The 24,317-nt window shown below is 36.7% G+C and overlaps 1 protein-coding gene across 3 annotated transcripts in view; it reads right to left on the bottom strand.

Annotated features, from left to right (window-relative positions):
* Window positions 1-23,320, bottom strand: part of LOC115624234 (maternal protein pumilio) — a 192,795-nt gene extending 169,475 nt beyond the window's left edge. For 2 of the 3 annotated variants that reach the window (XM_030518853.1, XM_030518852.1), the window contains exon 1: window positions 22,549-23,319. In XM_030518853.1, coding sequence (XP_030374713.1) covers window positions 22,549-22,692 — 144 coding nt within the window. In that variant the 5' untranslated portion in view covers window positions 22,693-23,319. Of the gene's footprint in view, window positions 1-22,548 lie in introns of all 3 variants that reach the window. The other variant, XM_030518851.1, reaches the window with a different exon arrangement.
* Between the last annotated feature and the right edge of the window lie 997 nt (window positions 23,321-24,317).

Raw genomic sequence — 24,317 nt, 5'->3', positions numbered from 1 at the left:
GTGTGGCACGTTTGACTGCATATGAAAAGAGCCGCCGTCCAACTGTGGCACGTAGAATGAAATTCTTTTGCTAGCCATTCAGACGACAACAACAATAACAGCGGCAGCAGCAGCAGCAGCAGCAATAAATAATTGCAACGTCACACAGCGGGAGGCAGAGAGCGAGACATGGAATAGCGATGCATTGTTATTTTGCTTTTCGGGTGAAAGTTGGCTTGGCTCAACTACAACAATAACAGCAACAGCAACAACAACAACAATCAACAAATAATGCAATGAAATTTGATTTTCATAATAAGAGTTTCAGTTTCTGTTTCTGCGTTTGTGCTTAGGAAATAATTATTACAATTTCACTGAAGTGACGTGTGACATACTTTTGGGCGCCTTTGTCGCGCTCACGACGACTATACTCGCATGTGTATCTCTGTATCTGTATCTATGCACGAGTATGTCTGTCTGTCCATCTATCTGTGTGTCTGTGTGTGTATCTGTGGCATTACTTACTTTAATTGTTCTTACGTGACAACGTTGTGGGCACGCAGCTTTCGCTGGAAGCGACGACGACGCGACGCATTAAAACATTCAAAACATTTTTGGCGGCCTCAAAGCAAATTACAGAGTTTGTGGCACACACGATAGTACAGTTAGAATCCAGTTATGTGGCAGGGGTATGTTAATTTCTGAAGTGGCGGGCACGTTTCGGGCATATGTATCTGTCAGCTAGTTCCCAGAAGTGGCTTTTTTGTAACGCACCTTCCATCCATCCATCCGATAATTTTATTCAAAGACAATTAGCTCCGTTCGTAAAGCAATTCAGAGACACGTTTTGAATGCGATTTTCTAAGAAAGCTATACAACTATATTTAAAGTGCGTCTCCAGTTGTCCAGGCAACATGTATCTATCAGTTACTTTTATGATGCTGCTTTATATCCTTGTAGGATTGTAAACTTTATATGCTCTCGTAGAATAGTTGTGTGTGTTAGTGTTATGGCAACTGCGAGTATCCTTCAGAGTTGTGGCCATTTGCCTTTGGCGCTAACACCAATTAGTCACATGTATCTGTCAGTTACTTCGCTAACCTGCTTAGCAACCAGAGGCGCACTTTTTGCACATGTATCTGTCGGATACTCTCGCAGCTGGCACATTTCAAAAATGTGTTCGGGGGCTGACCTTTGAGCTGCTGCGTTCAACCGTCGACTTGGACTAGTTGTTGTAGGCACATGTACTCGTATCTGTAAGATACTTTTGACAGCCACACGCATCCACACACCCACACACTCAACACCACCAGCATCTCCACTCTACATAGTCGCACACACACACACACACACACTTCACAGTCGGACCACATGTCTTTGCCTTTTGGCCACAATCGCTGCCTTCTTCTGCCTCTCAGACAGCAACCAACATCAAGCTTGCTCCCAACTCCAACAACTCCAACAGCAGCAACAACAAGAACGTAGCAACCAACCTCAACATCATTCAAATAGCTAACAAATTGCACTGTCGAATGCAATATTTTTGCTTTTAGCCATAATACCCTTTACATATGCTACGACAGGCAGCATTTTAGCAGCAGCGCGCACCTGCAGCGCCTTCAATCCCCTATCCCCTACCCCCATCCCCAACCCCGTTGCATCCGCACATAATTCTGCCTGGCTGTCTATACATCTTTTGTGTGCGTGTGTGCAAAAGGAAGAGATCTTTGAGCTTGAGAGCAGCGCATTTTGCCATTTGACAGTGGAGCAAAACACAATGTTCACCGGGTAATTATTAAAAGGGTTCGATGAAAGATAACCACAATTGGTTTTTAGAAAAGCAAAATGGAATATTTTTAGTAATACATATTATATAACATTTTATGATCTAAAATATGCTGCAATTAATTAAAGATTTCTTTAGTTATTTGCTTTTTATTACCTTTTCTTTTTATTTTTTTAATTTTGAAATTATTTTTTGTGACATGTTTGTTATAGTTTTATTTTCTTTTTTTTTAGATAAATTTTTATTTTTTGTATTTTTTAGATATATTTTTATTTTCCTTTCTTTTTTATTATTTATATTCTGAAATATGTTAAATAAAAATTAATTTTTAACATATTAAAAATATAAATAATAAAAAAGAAAAATATATTAAAACTAAATTTATAAATTAAACAAAAAAAAAAACATTATCTAAAAAAAATATATAAATATTACATGCCACGAAAAATAATTTTAAAATTAAAAAAATCTTTTTCAAATTGATGTAAACTTTTTATAGCTTATCTACAGATAAATAAAGAATGATAGATACACACTATAGTATATAGTTCTATTAAGTCTGAGTGACATAATTTAATAATATAATCAGCTATTGCCTATAAGCCTTCACCAATCTTTTAGTTTGGTTTATTTGGAAATACATTATTAGTTTGTTTTTTTTTTTTGCAAATTTGTTGATTGATCCCATAGTGGCAGGCACATCTTCTAAGTAAGTTGCAGCAGTCGCATGCAATGCAGCATGCAACCAACCGCAGCTACAAATGCAAGTGAGCAGACACATGAATAGGTAGCTATTGGAGAGATGGGGCGGGGGGAAGATGACGAGGTAGAAGAGGCGGCAGCTTGTTAGCATGAAATGTGTCTGCCTGAGAACGCAGGCATCCAGGCAGGCAGTCGGCCAGCCAGCCAGCCAAGGTCTGGGCGTAGAGAGATACCAAAGATGCCAGAGTGATAAATCCTTGCGGCTTTTTATTTCCATTGCAAGGCGACCACGAAGAAGACGACGATGTCGTTGTGTGGGTGTGACATGCTCTCTATATTCCCCCCTTCTCCTGCTCCTGCTCCATAGCACTCGATGCTCTCTAACGCACCCATCGCGCATTGCATTACAAGCGTAATAATTCTTACTGACAGCACGCTCGCTTTGCTCGCAATCTTCGCCACCTTCTCCACCTCTCCCTCGGCCTGATGTTGGCTCCTTTCGAGCGACTTCTGCTACTTCTGCTCTGCGGCGTTGCTAAGCGTTGTGTGCTTTTAGGCGGCATGGCAAAGACATCATCAGGCATGGGCAAGGCAGTGCAAGGCATACTTGTATTTATTCAGGGCCCGCTCTTTACTCGAAATCTAAGTAAACGTAGAGACCATAAGAGCTCGTCGGCGGCAAATGTATTAAATTTCCAGTTAGCGCCCAATTAAAGCAAAGTTTCATTTCATTTTCATTTGTATCCTTTTTCATTTTGTCGACCACCAACCCAGCAACCCAGCAACCAACTAACCCACCCATCTCTGCAGACCATCACTGATGATATACCGAAAATTTACGCCTCGTTAATTTCAATTTAAGTGCAGACAATTTTAAAAAAATATAAAGAGCGGGTGGGGGCTTGGGAAGGGCACAGAAGCAGGCAAAGGACGAACAAAAAAAATAAAAGAAACAAAATAATAAACTTCGCGCAAAGCTTTCAACTCAAAAGCGCAAATTAACGCCTTCTATCTTGCTCTACACTGCACACTCCCTATTTATTTCTGTCTCTCTTTCTCACAGCAACTCACACACACACACACACACACACACATGCAATGATGTCGATGTATGTATGTGTATGTGACGGCGGCATAAAAATGTATTTTATCGCTGGGCAGGAAACAGTTTTGCGGAAATAGGAAATGTTGCAGCTACTTTATTGTGGCCATGTTGCTGACACATTCGGTGCTTTCCCACTCTCTCCCTCTCTCCCTCTCTCTCTCTCTCTCTCTCTCTCTCTCTCTCCTTCTCACTCTTTCCCTCTCGCTTTGCCACAATTTAGTCGCCTGGATTTGCCAGCAATGTGCCCCTTCTATATACACGTATTTGCCTATTTCACTAATTAAAGTAATGGAAGAAGAAATATTTGTAGTTATTTATGTCATATCCTGCGACTTGCCAGGCAACTCTGCTCTCTCCCCGATAATCAGATGCATTAGCAGGCCAGGTGGTGAGTTGTGGTTCGAGCAGTCATTTAACACGGCTGGCTTACTAGGTAATTGTGTTGGTTTTAATGCCTGGCTTGTGTTCTTGGTACCATTTTTATTATAAAGCAGCAGTGGCTCCTGTTCCCTGTTTCCTGTCCCCAACTCAACTCAACGATAAACAGGAGTCGTCGTAGGTGGCGCAGCAGTTGGGTATCTGGGTCGAGTGTGTGAATGTTAAACAGTGGAGCGTTCGTTGAACTATATAATATGTGTATTATGTGCAAAGAGGAAGCGAGGTGGTGTTCGTGAAAGGCTTAAGTTAGGGTGTTAGAACAGCACGTTTAAGAAACGAAAACTATTCGATACTCGTCTGTAGGCTTTAATCGTTACGAGTTAATACGCCACACAAGTTAAAGATAAATGAGAATTGAATTATTCATTTATATTTAAATTTGAAAGACGGCCGTTTTATGTTGAAAGTTTCATAATTGTTAGCAGGGAGTGCGCCTGTGTTGAAATAATATACATTTATTTTGCGGCATAAACTGGTGTACAACCCACTTAAACAATCAACCAATAATTGGAAAAGACAGCAAATTATTGCGTCAGACTGCCATGTCTATAATGTTTCGTCACGGATTGTTGATCATACTATATAATACATATGTATGTACAGGTATATGTAAAATATGCAGAGGAGCCGTGGTGGCAAGGGTTAGACGCAAATATGATGAGCTAGTGAAGAAGAGGAAGATAAGATCTGCATAGATCTGATAGTAGTTAATTGTCAACTATCGTAATAAGCAGTTACTAGTCAACGGCCGTTCAAGTCATCAGTCGTCAACGGTCGTCCTAAGCAGTTAGTCGGCAACGGTTTTCCTAAGCAGGTAGTCTTCAACTTCATAAGGAATCAGTCTTCAACGGTCGTTCTAAGCAGTTCATCATCGTTCATCAACGATCATCATAAGTCATCTGTTGTCAACGGTCGTCCTAAGCAGTTAGTCGGCAACGGTCAGCAGTCGTCAACGGTCGTTCTAGGCAGTTAGTCGGCAACGGTCGTCCTAATCAGTCAGTCATCAACGGTCGTCCTAAGCAGATAGCCATCAACGGCCGTTCTGAGCAATCAGTCATCAACGGTCGTTCTTAGTCTCAGAGAATTCGAGATCAAGAGTCAGTCAGTCGTGAGTAGTCGGTCCTGAGTAGTAAGTCGTGAGCAGTCATCGCCAAGCCGTATCCGCCGCCGTCGATTCTTACTCGTCATATATTCACAATTTAGCTTGTTTCGGATATTACTTAAACTTATGTTTATTTAATTCGTTATTAAAAAGCAATATTACATTGAAATATAACATTTACAAACAACTTTAACATAATTTATTTTCCGATAACCTGCCAACAATTGAAATAAATTTCGATATGATCTGAAATATTTCAACCTATTTGATAACCCAAGTAAGAGCCTTTTTCTAAAACACATTAAGGCGGCGTTCAGCGAGCACACCTCGAGTCCATTTAGAAAACTTCAAATTACTTTAATTGCCCCACAATGTAATTGATAATGGCTTTTAAGGGTTTGTCCACTAATTACCATATACGGCTACTTATGAATCACAAACAAAACAACAACAACAATGACAACAGAAACAACAACAACAACAGCACAATCATTATAATAATTGTGGGGCAGGCAGGCAAGATACAGACGAGTGCGCAATGGCGAGCACGAAAATGTGCCTCACAGTGCACTCAACTCTGTGATGCCCAAATAATCATCATAATAATAAAGCACATGCCACGCCCCCCGCCCCCACAACCTATCACAAATCAACAGCAACAATAACAACAGAGAAACCCTCTCAAATAACGAATCGAGAGACAAATTATGCGCCACAGCAATGGAGAAAAAAATATATCCAAAAAGGAAAACCGGTTGCTACCAAATTGTTTATTGTCATCAAATGCCAGAAGAAGAAAAAAATGAAAAATGTAAAAAGTATATAATAGTAATAATAACGATAATAAAATGTGAAGAAGAAATGTATTTCAAGTGGCGACAATTGACTTACTGACTTGTAGCTCTTGGCTCTGATTTCCTACAACGTTCTGCTGCCTTTTGCCTTCTGGGGCCACACACGCTCAACATTCAAATTACACACATGGCCAGAACTTCGGCTTTAAGCCAAAGCTGACAGACTGAGTGGCTGGCTTTACATACGTTTGCAGTATGTTTAAAGCCCGGCCGGTCTCATTGGTCTCTTCAGCGGGTCATTGACATGTCGTTGTAGACCCGAAAAAAAAAATTCAGCCAAAACTTTTGTTATTTGAGACATCGACGCTGACGACGACGACAACAACAACAACGAATGGCAGCCACGCTATGTGGAAATATAGGGAGAGAGAGTATCCGACAAAAGTCAAGACTGAAATTTTGTGTGTCGACAACAATTCTACTCGTTGTCGATTTTTCTGGCTTTGCTGCCGTTTATTAGAAAACGTATATACATATATATTTTTCTTTCAAATTTCTTCAATTTCTTGGCCATTTGTTGGCTGAGCGGGCGTTCGTCTGCTGCTGCCCATTTATGTTTATTGGTTTTTCTTTTGATATCTGCGCCAAGTTCGTTCCGTTACGTTCCGTTCAGATCCGATCTGTTCAGATACTTATTTGCCATTTTAGCTGTCGCTTTGCGTGTTACACTTCATTGATGTGGGTGGCAGAGGAGCTGCTAAATGGTTTATGAATTCGCTTTTTCAAACGAACATTTTATTGCTTATTTTTAGCGAGCTTCTATATGCTCGTATGTACATATATGCACAGTCAGGTGAATCAGAATCGGAATCGGAATCAGGGAAAAAGGTGTCACAAAGAAATCGCTTCAAGGTCAGCAAATTATGATTTTCTGCTAATAATAAATGTGAGATAAGTTAAGAGTGTGAAAATTATCAGCTGCATAGAATAATACTTTTTTGTTGTTGTTTTTTTTTTTTTCTTTCTTTAAATATATTTTAATTTATAGGTAGCTGCAAAAATGCTGTCACCTGTTGGGCAATTAATGATTATTTAATAATTAAATAATCAGATACTTGAGTGGAGAAGTAAATTATTAATGTTGGTTTCTTAAGTGTTTTGGCAATAGGTGCCGCTGGATTTTCAAAGAACTTAGACAATATACATACATATGTTATCGTGTGATATTATGATGAGTTTTTAATATATTATTATTAAGAAAAAGAGTGCTCACCAGAACTTGCAGCTACTACTTAGCCCAAAACAGCAGGGTTTTTGTTGATATGGAAACAGGCTTTATTGCAAATTTCGAATAGGCTTTATTGTGATTAAATCGTTTGAATAATATGACTAACCTCAATAAAGTTTTTTGAATAAAATATAAGAAATAGAATTGCTAGATTCTCTCACAATTTTAATTATCTTGTAGTTCTTCATAAAGGACATATTGGAGATTAGATTGCACTACAAGAAATTGTACTTCAGATAGATGCAGACTATCTAGAAGCTTATTTGCTTTGATTTGGTTGGTGAGTCTGAATCTAAGAGATACGCTAACAGACTATTCGAGTACATTACTGACTACAATGTAATCAGTAAACAATGCCTTCAATCAGAATTATATAATTTTATTCCACTAATAAAAGGAAGTACTTATGTTAGAAAACTAGGTAGCTACATAATTCTAGATGTTAGCCATTAATTTTACATTCTATAACTATAGCTTGTGTCTTACAGAAATGGAGAAAGGGAAGACCAAAAAGGAAAGCCAACCAAATTTCGTTTTCTATCGTTACAACAAACTTTGATTGTTTTCGATTTTACACAATTAGTGTTCTTGAATGTTTTAAAGCATTTAATAAAGAAAATAATGAGAAGGTAGAATAGTTTCAAAGAAGTAAGGGATTGCATTGATATATATTTAAATTGAAGTGCAAGGCCATCTTTAAGGGGATTATATTAACGTATTGTCTATCGTACTACTTATATAGATAGATATATCTGGCTATATCCATAACTTTTAGTTACTCTCTTCAATTTTCGCAACTAAATGTATTTTCTAAAAATTCGTTTTCTTTTATGAATGCATTTTTTGTAAACAGCAACTATTTGCCGATCATTTAGCGCTGCAAATAAGTAGTTAAACACGTGCGTGACAATTTGTTTGAAAAAAAAAGAACACTCTCACAAAAAAGAAGCAAAACCAGCCATTATACAAAATATATTCGGCAATAGGAGAGAACAGAAAAAATAGGGGGGAGGAACAAATAGACAGCATTGAAATTTTCCGCACATTTGAGCAGAAAATTATCGATTTTACAAACATGCATACATATAGTAGGATGAAAAGCAAAGGGCAGACATATTCGGGGGAAAATAGAGGAGGAGAAGGGGGAGGAAAAGGGCCAACATTTGATGAAAAAGCAACAGAGAGGCGGGCGGAAGGGTGGACAGGCGGACAGGCAGATAGATGCAAAAATGCGGCCCAACATCACATCAAGTGTTTATACTCGTATTCCGAACAAATGCGCGCAGCAACGGCAGCATATTTTTCGTTGATGTTGCACTGATGTGGAGGAGGAAGGGGAGGAAGAGGAGGAGTTGGGGGGCAAGGGGCTAAATGGGGAAAGGGTGACCGGCGCTACTTTGCTTACTTTTCATTCAAAATATTTTGATGTGTGTACTTTACGGTTTGACTTGCGCGGGAATGGAATTTGCCGCCTAGTAGGTAGTTGTTGTTCTAGTTGCTGTTTTTGTTGTTGTTGTTGTTGGCCGGGAATTTCAACGACGCGTTTTTCGTGTGTGTACTCGCATGTGTGTGTGTGTGTGTGCGTCTGTGTTGCGGTTCAATAAACTGGCGCGTGAATTTCTATTTTCTTTCCTGCAACATGCGCCTCTTCCTTTTTTCTTCAATTTTTTTTGTTGGCTTCCACCGTTTTATTTAATGTTCAACATGTTTTACAATATAGCATAAAACGCAACAACAACAACAAGCACATACTATATATGTATGTACATATATATGTATGTAGACAGACAAGAGCATTGCGCGCGAAAATAATAAAAGTGGCATTTTCAACCCAAAAGCAGCAGCAAGACTTTGTCGAGTGTTGCAGAGGTGTGTGTGTGTGTGTCTGTGTGTGGGAGAGAGGAGTGGGGAGGGCGGAAGGGGCAGAGGTTGGTTGTGCCTCGTTTTATGTGTCAAACAGGCTGCCAAACTGAAGTGCTTTAGAGGGAGCGATGACGAAACGAACGACCTCTTCGGTTCCCATTGGTATTTGAATTTCTCTCCCTCAGCTTTTATGTGTTCTTTGATGGGCATGGAGAGTAGAGTAGCGCTAAAGCCAGGCTAGGGAATATGTATTTTTTTTTCTTGCTGCTGTCGTTGATGTTGTTGTTGTTGTTGTTAAGGTGTAAATGTTTCTATATCTCGAGGGCCATGGGAAGTTGTTAGTTGCACTCCATGAACTGTTTAAATTGTTGCCTAGAAAGTCTGAAGCAAATGTGTCAAAAAATGTCAATCAGTGTGGGAAGTTAAAGATGAAAGCTAATGAGCCACCAGCTGAGTGTTAAGTGTGGAAAGTGTAGTGAAAAAGCGAAAAATTGTCGTCAAAAGCTGTGATTATGCATATAAATAAAACAAAACATTTTAGAGAAGAGAAAATTTCAATTAAAGTTAGTAAAAAAGTGTCTGAAAAAATATTTAAGACATTTAAAACATTTACAACTTTAATTCAATTTCAATCTATTGCAAAAATTCTTAGTTAGAATAATTTTACTTCAGAATCAGAATAAATGAAAGTAAACATGAGTTGCCTAACGATTAGTGGAGACTGCATACCAAGTTTGGTTCATGTGGTCTGAGGCGTTTCCAAAATACAGGCGTTCATACAGACAAACGGACTGTAAAAGGGACAGGCATACTGATTAAGAATATATATACTCTGTGGGATTAGGAATATAGGGTTTTCTTTGATTTCTTGGAGAGTGCGAGTCTGTTATAGAAACGTAAGCTTCAATTTACTTTGGCAGCAATAACTTATAAAAATTTGTAATCTCACAATTTTTACTGAGCGCTTTCTTTGAACTCCCATTTAAGTAATGACTAACTAATATTTATAGAATATTTCTTTCATATATGGTGGGCATCTACAACCTGTTTTAGTTTAGCGAAAATTATATCATCAGACTCGCAGTCGAGTTCTGCCAAATTTCCATGAAATTTCAATTAAATTTAAGGCTCTTCTGTTCCAACTGTTCGAACTAAAAACTATCAATAACTTGCGTCACTACACTACTATTCAATCGAATTTGGCTCTTAAATTAGCATTTCAGTTTCGCAAAATGGCAACTTGCTGGTCCATGTCTATATGTTTGTATTGGTATAGATTTTTTTCTGATTCTATTCAACATTTCGGAGTGCATTGAACACACCCATGAGATGGCTTCAACTTTAAACACATTTCATTCATGTTCCAACAATCTCTTGCCATTTCCTTTAGCACTTTGCATTCCCCTTCCTCTTTCTCTCCCTCTGCCTTTCACCCATGAATTTGGCTTCGACCTTTTAGGCAGCTAATTTGCTGTCATTTTGCTTTCCACGCCTAGGCGGCAGCAGCTTTAGTTCCTTCCATCCATCCGTCCATTCGCCCGCTCATCCATACATTATTTATCGATCAAAATTCAATTTGTGCCGCTTTTTGTCAACGCTTATTGTGTGGATGCTGGCGATGCTCCTCTGTTCCTCCTCGGCTGCTCAACTGCCGTTAAAGCAGACGACGAGACGACAAAAAATTAAGTTTAATTGAAAAAGTTTGCTACACACTTTGTTTGGCGCTGACGCTTTTCTCAGCTCATTTTTTGCGCGTGTTAAATTTCCACTGCAGCTCAATTTATATATATATTTGTCTACTTCTGCTGCTTAGTCTTTTTTGACTTACGTGTGACCTCTAGCGGTTTTTAATTAACCTAATTTGTGCATCTCCCGCTCCCACGAAGGCAACAACAGAGACAAAGACTTGAGTCTGAGACAAAGAATCATCAACTGCTGCTGTGTTGGCCCAAAGTTTTGTTTAATTCTTTATTTCTTCCGCTTCTTTTGGCCATAATTAGCGCACAGCTTGTGTTTGTCACACGCCACCATCACAATCTCGTCTAGATATCTTTTCTATCTTTCTTGCCAATAACTTGTGAATGATTCATGAAACCTTGAAAACATCGCATAGCATCGCATCGCATCGTGTCGCATAAAAAGCGATTTCATTTAGCCATGAAGAGTGCGTTTAATGCAAAAATATTCTAAACCAAAGTGTTTAAATTGAAATTCTTTGCAGAGGAAGGTAATTTTTTTCGTCTGATATTCCAGAAGTTGGAAATGAAGTTGACATTGTGAGATATGGATGATTTCCCATCACACTCTTCCGATTAGAATTGCACTTATTTAAAGATCTCTTTAAATCCTATAATCACAATTTTGAATTATATGTCGTCTGATATTTCAGAAGTTGGAAATGAAATTGACATAACATGTAAGATATGATTAATTTTTCATCATATTCTACTATTAGAATTCAAAAATCTTAATCGAATTTAAAATAAAAACTAAGAACTTTAATTATTTTATAGTTATGTTAATATTAAAAGCTAATTTCAACTCATAATCTGTATTATTTGTGTTCTCTCTGTAATAAGTTTTAATTTTAATCTTTAATCTCGAAGAGAATAATCATTCTATTCGGATGAGAAGCGTTTCTGTAATCGGGACACCATAATTTTTTTGGTCACCTCTGTAATCTGGTACACTCTTATTATTTCGGGAACTTGCCTTGATTTCTTTACAAATCCGAAATGTTTAAATCTGCTTCTATGCCTTAAAATACAAATATGAAATATTCAGAAAAAATAGTTGTTTCCAAAATCTTTCGTTTTTGTTTTATTCACATTAGCTTTCAAAGTATATGCCTATCCGGTATAAAAACAGTAAGTAAAAGCAGTTCTCTCTCCATTTTAAAATGTTTCAATTTTTATTTATCAATTTTAAGGCTACATTTCTTTTCTATAGAATATATAGACGCTAAAGTGATTTCAACCAGCACGGTGCGATTTGAAATTCACTTTTGGAGTTTGTTTCAAAACCCTAATCACTGCTCTATTCTTGGTAATCAAAAATATTACAATTCTCACATTCTACTGAGTCGCTGAGCTTCCTACTTGAGTCGAGTTGGTGGCTGGTGAGGGGGGTGATGGTGGAAAAGCTTAGATATCTTGCACTCTCTAGCATTTATTGCTAATGTTTGCATCACTTAGCGTCAAGTTGTCGTCTTCGTGGTCATGGTGTTAGCTCTTGACTATTCGATGCTGCACTTCAAAAACTTCAGACTGCTCTTCTGCCAACTGTGTCTCGATAACTTATGCTCTTTTGACAGTCTGGCCTGCTGATGGACTGGGGACTGGGACTATCAATATGCCAGAGTAGCATGCCACTTGAATTTTCTTCTGCTGTTTTTCTTTTTACAACGAAAATTGTGTTTGAGCAGAAAACTTTGAAGCTGCAAAACTTTGCTTACATTCTGTGTTGTGTTGTGTTGTGTTGTGTGTATTTGACTCTTCCTCTCCTTATCCTTTTCTCTCAGTGTGTGTGTGTTTTGTAATTGAGTAGATAATCAAGTTAGTAGCTGCATACTTCCGACTTTTCAGCCATGTACCAGAAACAAACTGCATATAGAAAAGCTTCAAACTTGGCAACCAACTTTAAAAACTGCCAATAACCATGTTAGTCATCCTTATATGTATGTACAGTTTTAAGGATATACATAGGTAGCTATATACATATATCCATTTCAGAGCCAGACAATTGGCAGCACATGTTGATAGCATTATCAGCCACAGCCACGGAATTGTCTTTCAATTTGTGCAGCATATAAAAATCCAGATTGCAGCACGTGACATCGCAGCCGAGAGCAGGGTGTGGATGGGAAAGGGAAGGTTTGGTCCGTTTGTAATTAAACAAGTTTGATTTTGCCAACGTTGACAGAAAATTAATTAAAAAATTGGAAAGTGCAAAACTAAACTATAATGAGAGCATCTGGCGCATCTGGCACAGAAAGCAACTAAACTGCAAGTTGCAATGACGGCGATTTTCAACATTCAGTTAAGTTCATTACGCCACGTTTAAGGCGTGCAAGGATGGAGTGAGAGAGAGGGAGGGGGAGGTGCTGGGAGGACTCAGGTGTGTCGACAGCGCACATTTTACCAAAAGCATTTGATTGGATTTGCAGTGAATTCTCGAATTAGTTGAGGGCTTTGTTAACCATTATAAGCTGAGCAATGGCATAATAAAGTGGCGGCGTAACTGGGGCGTGACTTCATTTAGCCCCAAGATGAACTTTTGAGTAACAAGACCTACTTCCCGTTTCCCCAAATCGAAATAAACTAATGAGTATTGTTGGAAGCAAATTAGACTATAACTGTAAGCGCAAATCCTTCAGCTCCAACAGGCAGAACAGAAATTATCATCCTTTTCGGCTGTTATACCTAAATTATATGAAAGTTTCCACTTGCCGCAGTCTTTCTTCCTTTTCTAAAAGGCTCTGGTTAATCCATCTTCCCCCACCCTGTGAGAGATTCCTTTATTTCATTTAGTTTTATTTTTCATTAATTAATTGGCTTTTAATTTGAAGTATTTGCTCAGGTCTATGAATCCGACTACAATTGGTTGGAGTCGGAGGTTGAAATAAAAGTAGAAATAATAATAATAATAATAATAATAGTAGAAGAAATAATAATTAAAATGAAATAAAAATAATAAAAAAAAGGTTAAGTTTATGAACCCAAAATATACGTTTCTTCCAAAGAAGTGAAATTCCAATATCGAGATATTAATATTTAATGTTAGAGTTCTACTTAAATAAAAGTTATTTAACTAGTTTTTAATAAAAGTGAAAAGTGTGCAGTTCACACAAAATCAAGACGAATCCTCAAAGTTAAACATCTAGTGCTCCACTTTTCACGCCTGCCCGCTCTTCATTAAAAATAAAATAAAATAAGAGATCTGCATCCGCAATGGAAAATTTGCGGGCTTAGCAAATAGCTCACAAGTGCATTAAATTTCACTCGAAGCCAAATGGGGAAACCGAGTCAAAGCGACTAATGTGGAGGAGAGCTTGTTTATATTTTCTTCACGTGGCTGCCTTCCTGCCTGAGCAATAGAAATCTGCTCGTTAAAGCCAAGTTTTCCCTCCACACACACACACACACACAAACACACGCACACACACACATCTAATTTGCTACAGTTTTCACCGCATCTAACAGCAAATTCTTTAGCCGCACACATTTTTCCACGCATTAAAAATTCATAAAACAACCAACAACTAGCCGCATAGAAGTTGGGGAAAACTGAAGAAGCAGCACACATGAACATAAATATTAAAAATAAATTAGAGCTACCTGTGGTGGTTTTTATTAACTTTTAATTTATGAAAAGTGCAAGAAGCAGCTGCACATAACAAAAAGGGGAACCGAAGCCAAGACACACATAAAAATTGCAATATAAGCGGAAAAATGAAGAAATCACACAAGCGAGCGATAAAAGAAAAAAAAAATGCTCACAAAAGTATAAAATAAAGGAAGAGCGGGAAATGGCGGGATTACACACATACACACACACACATACACATAATTGAAATTATGTTTGAATTTTGCAATTTGCAATGCAAGCGAAGCAAAAAAAAATTAAAGAAGACAACATGGAATTAAAGGTTATGGTTGCAGAGACACAACAAATGATTGTCTCATCTGGGCAGGCGGGCAGAGGGGGTAATGGAGGTCGCTTGAACTATTCGTAAATCAAAGCTAAGCAGACTGCAACACACACACATACACACGCATGCACACGCATGCACACAAGGGGCGTGGCAGAGTGTTAACTCTATGATTACGTGAGCAATATCATTAGCATTGAGATGATCAAGTTGGAAGCCAGGGTTGCATGGATGGCGAGTTGGACAATTTCATAGAAAGTTGCGTCGTTTAATTCATATGCAAGCTACAAAGCAACCAGCAACAACAACAATAACAGCAACAACAACTACTTTGAAAAACGCATTTCCGCAAGCCAAATAAAAACAAACGCCAGCTAGAAAGAAACACATACGAATGCGAAGAAGTGAAGAGATACACTGAAACAAAGAATGTTTTTTTTAAATAAATTAGGTAATTGTTGAATAAAGTTACTTTTATTTATTTTACTTTTAATTATTTATTTATTAATTGTTTTCTTATTTATTATTTATTTTAAGAAATTTTTTGAATTTACTCATGTTTCTTTTTAATTATTTAGTAAATTTTTCTATTGATTTATTTTTTTTTTATTAATGTTTTAAATTTCTGTATTACATATTTTTTAATTAATATTTTTAGTATTTTATTTTTTAATTAATTTAATTTTTTTATCGACTTATTTATACTATTATTTATACTATTTTATAAAAATTGTAATAACTTATTTTATTTTTATTTTTAAATTTATTATAAGTTTAATAATTTATTTTTTGATTAATATTTCAAATTACTGATTTAAATTTGTAGTTAATTTGTTTTATTTTTAGTAATTTTTATTATTTTATTAATTAAACTTTATTTTTTAATTTATGACATTTTGAAATTAAAATGGTATTTATTTATTAATTATTATTTTTATTAATCAATTTATTTGAATTTTTTATTAATTCTTTACATTTTTTTATCAATTCATTAAATTTTGTTTATTAATATATTACATTTATGATTAATGTATTGAATTTTTATTAATTACATTGTATAAGCCGAATTTTCTCAGTGTAGCGAGCTAGCCACACTCTTGACAGTCAAGCAGAACTGGCAAACTAGTCGACAAGTGGCCTTCTTGGAGTGTTGTTTGCTCCACCACTCAAGAGAGCAGCCGCAGCAAAGCAAAGCAGGCGCCGTCGGGGGCAGAGCAGAAGGAGAGAGGGTGGGAGGGATGGTGAGAGGGAGGATGCGTTCAGTTGCATCGCCTTGAGCGTCATGAGACAATTTGTAGAACACATTTAAATGTGCCGAGGACCTCAAACGTTGATGTGAAAAGCGCAGCTAAAACTTATTTAAGGCCACACAGACCGAGAAGGCAGAAGGCAGAGGCAGAGAAACAAACCAACAAACCAACGAACCGACCGACCAGCAGAAGGCAGCGGAAAGACAGACAAGACATTTTTTAATGACATTTAGAAAATGTGCAGCAGTAGATATAAAAAAAAAAATTGAAAAAAAACTTACTCAAGGGCTGAGGCTCATAAGCAAGCTGTAGATAGTTTTAGAAATGGCTTGCGGCAATCTTGTCATTCAAGCGCTTTTCACTGTTTAACTTGCGACTTGAAGTTGAAGTCTGTTGCAACAACAACAACAAACACACTGGCAGCTGATAGACAGAGAGAAGCCAGTGGCAAGTCAGCCAAGCTGACACTTGTAGGCGGCAAGGCAAAGCCAGCTGTTGCCTCAACTGGCGGTTGGCGGCTGGCGCGAGATAATGTGTTGAAATAGGGAAGAAGGCAGAAGGCAGAAAAGTTTTGAAGCTCCATGGGTTACCAACCACGGAGTAGTTAGATAAGTTAAGCTTTCGCAGAACAATTCAAATTCGTGCGTTTGCAAAATCAAATTGTTTGAAAGAATTCGTAATTTAGCGCAATTATTTGTTTATTTATTATTCTTGTTGTAGTCAAAATAGAATTCTCTAAAATAATTATGAGCATTATAAAGAATTACGAACAGAATTATTTAGGTTTGTATTTAATTTCAAAAACATATAGTTTGTCAATTTTTTGTGCAATATTTCACAGCAAAAGCTGTTGAAATAATTACCAGAGAACCGACGTTGCCGATGCATCAAAGCAACCCTGTCTTGTTTTCGATAAGTGGCAAGCGAATTGCTACTTGCAGTGTATCGATAGACCATTTGACAGCTACGAGAATTCTCTGATAGCGTTCTTACGATATAATTTCGGGCGCCTTTAACTCTTTCTTTCCTTCTCTGATACTCCGATCTATGGCAGAACTAGTAGGTGCGAAAGAATGTCCCTTTGGATTTAGCAAGGTCAGCCCAAAAGGTGGACCTTTTTTTCTATTTCCATGGCTCTTGACGGGCAGCCAACTGATACAGCCCATGGCTTCGTTGGGTCAAGATCCTATCCGAAACATATACTATTCTGTACATATTCCTTTTATTATTCCACTATTATTCTCAAAAGAACTTCTACCTTGTTTTCTAACATAAGAGAAACTTATTAAGAAATGTAAAACTTTATTCTTCAAGTCTTATCGATAAATCCTATCTATAATCGATTATTTGGAACAATTTGCCTCGAAATGAGGAACAGATCACCAGTACGGAGAAATGATTTAAAGACAAAGGCGAACAATTGAAAACAGTTGCAAACTGGACAAGTAAATATAAATATTTACCAATATATTTAAAAGTAATACCCATTTTATGTAGCTATTTGCAGAGTTTTGATTTATTTATTTCCAATGTGTACTTTTAGCAAAAGCTTAATTCTGTCACAACTCTGAAATTGAAGCGTTCATTTGGTTCAATATCGCTTTGTTTGTCAGCTTTCTCAGGGCTATTTAATTACTAGCTACTACTGTCAGTTAGTTCACATAACATATCCATCTGCAATCTATATCCATGTCCCATATCCATGGCAACAAGCTGCCAGTCTTTGGAACTGATGGACAGAGAGACACACAGCATCTAACAATTCAAAATCAATGTAAAGTGCATGGCATGCCGCAACAGAATCGGCAGAGGACCACTAAAGTATCGATGTCAAGTCAAATCGTAACAAATGTCACACACACAAAGGCACACACACACGCTGACACACACAAATACACATACACTCACATATATATGTATGTAGTTCTCAGGTTCATGCGTCAACGTCAGCCTCAGTCGTGTTCGTTGCATTGTAATCTGAGAAGTGTATGAAGTAGTCACAAATGGTTGCTTCCCACAACGTATACGTAATATGTGCATTTGTGTGTGTGTGTGTGTGTGAGTGGCATGCAAAACTGTAGAGTAAAGCAAAAGTGCAAATAGGCATGGCTTAATGGGGTGAGGTGCGAAAGGGGTAAGCGGGAGGGATTGGTAGCCCTTTACAAACACTTAAGAAATTATAAACATTCATTATTCAAGTCTGCTAATATAACCAGCATTACAAGCGCGCGCTCTCTCTCTCTTACACACACATATATATATGTATGCTATCTTCATCTCTGTCTCACCTGACCTGCTCTTGGCAGGTGGCAAAGGAAGTGCAACGTGCGCCAGAAACTAGCGATACATAATGCTATTAATGTGGCTTTGTTTCAGCTTAATGAGCTGAGCTATGGATAGATTAAATGTGTGTGTGTGTGTGTGTGTGTGTACGACATGTGCATGTTTTGGTTTGTATTTGTGTGTGTATGTGTGTTACTCTGGCTTTGTGCCATCCACAAAATTCAACAAGAACCTAAAACTTTGCCTCGTTGCTCTTCTTAAGCAGCATTTGGCTTCAAATGCATTTTTCCAAGCGCATAAATCACTCAATTGGAAAATACACACACACACACACACACACACACATTTGTGTTGTGTATCTGTGTGTTTGTGTTGCGACTTGTTGCAGTTGTTGCTTCACTGCCTACCCCACAACCAAAGCATAATTCATATGCTGCTCAAGCCAGGCCATAAATTTGTGGCTGACTCGCTGTCTTTCTGTCTTTCCTTCTTGCCACCAAATCGCTGCCTCTTCCTTCCTTTCCTTCCTTCCCCCTCTTTCTTACTCCTCCTTATACACACACACTCACACACATACTCGAGCACATTAATTAGGCGCGCAACAGCGGAACAGCATACAACCCAAAAGATATAGAGCTGCAGATACATAGCTACAGTATTTGTTCTACTGTATAGCAAGTATAGCAAAAATAATTAAAGCGTGGAAAAAACGTGGCTTACTTCTAAAGATAAGCAAAAGGAAGCAACTACAAGGAAACAAATTTTTATAAACCTTATATATAGCAACTAATTGATTACTTCTAAATGTGAAAAGGAATTGAGAACTACTTTTATTACAATTTTCTATTACTGTGGAAAAGCTGAAATAACTTCGCAATTTTTTCATAGCCTGTTCTACGAAAAGTGTGATTGGAAGTTAAAAATAACAGCAGTCGCATTGGAGTTCAATAAGAAGGTTTGTTATTTTTAGCAAATATTTGGTATTAAAATAAAACCATATATTTGCATTGAATAGAGTTGACTCTTTAAAGCTTGCGAAACATTTTTCAAAGACACCAAATAGTTATTCTTTCATTTCACATTTTGAATAACGTCAGTTAAATTTTTTTTACTTATCTTGTAATTACTTTATAAATGTATTATTTTCTCATCAATTGATTAATTTTTTTAATGCAGTTCAATGATAAAATATAAATACTTTTTTTATAATGTATTCAGTTTATATAATCGTATATTTATGTTTTTTATTTTTCAATTGTACTATCCATTATAAGTTGTTCTATTAATTGATTAAATTTTTCTGTATTTTAATATTTTTTTACATTTAAAATTTTATATTATTCTTTTTTTTTTCATTTATTATTATTTTTGAATAAATTGTTTATTTTTCTTTTCATATTTTATTTATTTATTATATTAAACTTCTATTTATTTTTTTGTATTTTTTTAATGTACTCTTTAAATTGTTAATGTTTGTTTTTAATTTTTAATTTTATTTTTATTTTTAATATACATATTTTTCTAAATCTATGTCTTTCATTTTTTAGATAATAATTTTTTATAACTTATATTTTATTTACTTTTCCCTGTTTCTATTAAATTACCTACAATTTATTTTTTTATTGGAATTTATTATTGTTTTCATTTCTATTTAAAATTAATTTTTTCCATTGTTTGTATCTTTTATTTTATGAAATTTAAGGTTTTAATTCCCACAAAAAACTCAGCTCATTTTGGTTAATTTGGAATGGAATTTAAACATATTAATTAAATAAAAAATAGTTGACTTAGGGATATATAATTTTCAATTTTGTTAATTGTAATCAAAACTTTTAACAATTTTAAGTGTGTATTACGATTTTTATTTGCAGTTAGTAACTTCCCTTCAACGACCACAACTTACTGTAGTTAATCACACACACACATACACACACACTCGTATGGGTAGACTAGTTAGGTCATCTTTATGACTACAAATAGCAATCCTTCTCTAATAAGAGTGCCGGCTGCGCAATCCACAGAGTCCCGAACCGCCGCCAAACAAAAATGACTAATGTGAGCTCATTAGTCTTGTGGAAGCGGCCGGCTGGTCAGGTTGGCCACGTTGGCCACGTTGGCCAGGTTGGCGATGTTGGCAATCAGAAGGTAAGCAGCAATGCAGGCAACAGGCTATTTAAAAGTAGGGACGGACCGAGGGCTGAACGCGAAAGAGATCACAACACAAGAGGTATGTTCAGTTCAGGACTGGATCACAAATCGACGCAGTTGTGATGGAGGTGGAGGAGGTGGAGGAGGTGGAGGAGGAGGAGGAGGAGGAGGATGGTGGGCGAGTCGATGCGGCCAAGCGAGTGAGCTAAGCTTAGCGAGCTATGCAAAGCAACTGAAATTATAGGAGCATGAGAGAGCTAAAGGGATTTGCAAAAACACACACACACACACAGACTCAGAAGCACAAAATATAATCAATCAAATTGTCAATCAATCAATGAGCACACGAGCACTAGACAAGTCGAAACGAAAAAAACAAACATCGGAAAAAATAAATAAAACACAATCAATGTGAAAATGTTTGAAAACAAAATTGAAATGGACAACAAAATTGTGGCAGCCGCAGCATTAACAACAACAAATAATAGTAGTAATAGAAAATAAAAGGAGTTGCATAGAAAATAAAACGCTTATATAAGTAACAGCAACAACAATGAACGGAAATAATTACAGTTAGCATGGGGTGTGTTTTTTTCTTTCTTGGTCATTGAGTATGGGGGAGGGAGTGGGTTTCCAGCAATTTGTCACAAAACAAATATCATTCGGGGGGTATATTTGTTGAAATAGAATTTTGTTTGCAGTTACGTTTAAATGGAAAGTGAGATTAGTTGTTGGGGTCAGACATAAAACGGTTTAGAGCCAAATTGTTGGTGCAAATAATACGCTGAGCTCATTGGAACCATAGAACAATCATCATAGTTGATGAAAATTGAATAAAAGTGATGAGTAAATGAGAACAGAATTTGATGAACTACTTTTATTTGGGGAATAATCGAAGATAAATTTCTGTAGTGATGGAAAGTTGGAGCAGTATTAAAAGGCATATATTTTTCTTGAATAGCAAAATAAAATAAAAAAGTACTGTAAATATACTTTACTTTCAAGACATTATTGAGCAGAAAGAGAGCTTTATCGAATCTACTAAGCCCATGAAACAATCTCTCGTATCTTTCAGTAGCAATTAGTTAGATCACCCTATAAGTTTTAAGTTAAGAAAAAGACTTCGATTGCCAATAAGTTTTCTCTTTTATGATGTTTTATAATGTTATGTTTTAAAGATACCTCTGCTGATATTTCAATGATGTATTAAAATATTATACCAGCTCTGATGTAGGAAATCGTTTTCATAAAAATATATAACTTTTTATTCCAATTATTTTGCATATGAGAACATTTCCTATCTAAAACTCTTTTGAGGCGATTTTGAGTCACATCTCAGGTAATGTTTTGTCATTCAATCTATAGCGCTTCATTAAGCTCATTTTTATTGAAAATTTTAAATTTACGCCCAAACAAACCATGATATTTTCGACATTTGAATATGAATTTAGAAATTTTTGTGATTTTGGCTGTACTGTTCTAAGAAATATCTTTCTACTGCACTTCTTTCTTCAATATTCTTTATTCCTGACTGCAAATAGGAACCGTAAGCCACATAACAGTTTAAATTAAATTGAAAAATTAAAGTTTTTGGAGGCTCGAATATTTCAAAAATATTTCTCAATGTCACAGATAGCTCAAAAGAGGAATGAATTCGGCAAATAGATGACTGTTTCAATGATTTCTATTGTAATTCTAATCTTTAGAGACTCGAATACAACAATATTGTTTTGAAAAACCCTAAAAAAAAAAGCTGCGCGCCTTTAAACTTTTTTTTTTAAAAAAAAAAAAAAAAAGCCCCAAATAAATATATAAGAACAGTAGTTCATATAACAGCAGTTTCTCAGAAAAACTTGAGGTGTCAAAATTTTGAAATCCGAGTGATGAGCACAAACACAGTAAGCCTGAGTGTTCAGTGAAATTTCTGCGAATGCCATCAAATATTTTTATGTATCACCATAATCTAGCATTTAAAAAACTTCCGGTCCTTCAGAGTTCACAAAGAAGAAAGGGTTTGGGTTCGGTTCGGTCAGTCGTTATCAGCCAAAAAGCTGACTCAAACCAAAACCACAGGCATATGCATATTTCTAGGGGGGCTTTGTTCACTGATTAGTCATATCAGAATATATGTTCTGTGGACTAGTATTTGATGGCACTTACAATATGCTCCTTCAGCTCTTTGGTCCGGATTGGTCCCAGCCATTGATGTAATCCAATGTAACGTTTTTGTACCATTTTTAGGGCGGGGGCGCCTTGTGCATATGGTCCGCCCAATAGGGCGCTGGCAGTTTCAAGAACCACCATTTTGTCGTTATCGCTTATTTTGCTGGCGGCTGTATTTCTTTTAGAAATGTTCTATATCTGGGCTTGCCAGCAGCAGTTTCTCGGCTGAGCTGGCCTGGGCAGCGATAAAAACGGCAGCAACAGCAGCAGCAGCAGCGACAACTGTTTAGTTATATACTCGTATATGAGCGATATCGGACTTGGTTTTATTTTCACTTAAATGTGGTTTTTTACACAAAACATTTGTGAGGGCACTTGGTTTCTTTCTTTCTTATTTTCAAACTACTTCTTTATAGCAAAAACTTCTTTGTTGACTCACATACGCAATTATTTATGCGCACAAGAATTGTTTTCAATCAAAATTTTTGAACCCACTACTCCGTACCGGCTGGTGTTGTTGTTGTTGGCGGTGCAGAATTTGCACAATGTGTGTTAATCCATGAGCGGTTCAGATATTATCCGCCCGCCTTTAATCCACATAGATGGATGATGATGTGCCGAAGAAATGCGTTAAGTGCAATTTTTTATTTTTATTTTTTTTATTTTTCAATTTTTATTGCAGTTTACACAAACACACACACATATGTATGAGAGAAAGCAATCCGCGGAATCAATTAAAAGACACGCACGACAAATTCAAGTATCGCTGATATATCTGTTGTTGTTGATGTTGTGTTGTTGTTGTTATTGGTTGGATATTATTGTGGAATAAAAACACAACTCAATCAACTCTCTACTGACACTTTCTTCTTCTACAAATAGGCACTAAATGAGATTTTCAAATCAAAATTTTTGCAAAATTTTGAACTTGATTGTACTAAGAACTTGCTTTCTATTGCACTTCGGGCTTAAATATTTATGTATTTTTTTTTTTCTTTTTTGGTATAAATAACAATTGCAAATAGCCGAAAAAAGTAATAGCGACAATGAACGATATGGGATTTATTTATTTATCTTTCAGTTTGGCTTCAAGAATTGCACGCAAAACAGAACACGACGACAACAGTACGATGACGACAACGCGAACGCAAATGATGAACGAACTACAGTGTTCAAAGTTCCATCGCGAACTGATTTCAAAAATCAACGAGCTCCCCCATCAGAAACGAGAACGAACCAAACGTACGACGAACATAGGCGAGCCAAGCACGACGAGTTGTAAACGAACCAGCAACGAAAACGAGCATGCGACGCCACGTAGAAGAGAATCTTCAATTCAATTTGGAGAGTGTGGAGAGTGCAAAAAAACACTTGTTGTTGATGTGAGACTGTGGCGGGCAGCAACACATGTTGGCCATCTAATTTTATAAGAGAGAAAAGGCAAGAGAGAGGGAGTGCAAGAGCGAAGGCACACCCCAACAACATAAACTGAAATGTGGCCCAGAGAGCGTGCGGCGGCGTTAACTGTTGCACGCTATAATGTTGTGTAGACTTCGCTGGTTATGTTAATTCTCTTATACAAGCGATACGGTGGTGCTAATGCATTACCAACAGCTTGTAAAGACATAAAACATTATGTTAAGTCGCTGCTGCTTTTTGTGTCAAGTGCTTAACAGTGAGTGCTCTCATACTCACACCCACTTCTACATAATTCGAAGAATCGCACTGTTAATGCAGTTACATACATATGTTAAAGGAAAACACAC

This window comes from Scaptodrosophila lebanonensis, unplaced genomic scaffold, assembly GCF_003285725.1.
Source record: "Scaptodrosophila lebanonensis strain 11010-0011.00,11010-0021.00 unplaced genomic scaffold, SlebRS2 tig00000053-arrow-pilon, whole genome shotgun sequence".
NCBI lineage: Eukaryota > Metazoa > Arthropoda > Insecta > Diptera > Drosophilidae > Scaptodrosophila > Scaptodrosophila lebanonensis.
The sequence above is the reverse complement of the archived record's forward strand: the minus strand, read 5'-3'. Positions and strand labels throughout refer to the sequence as shown.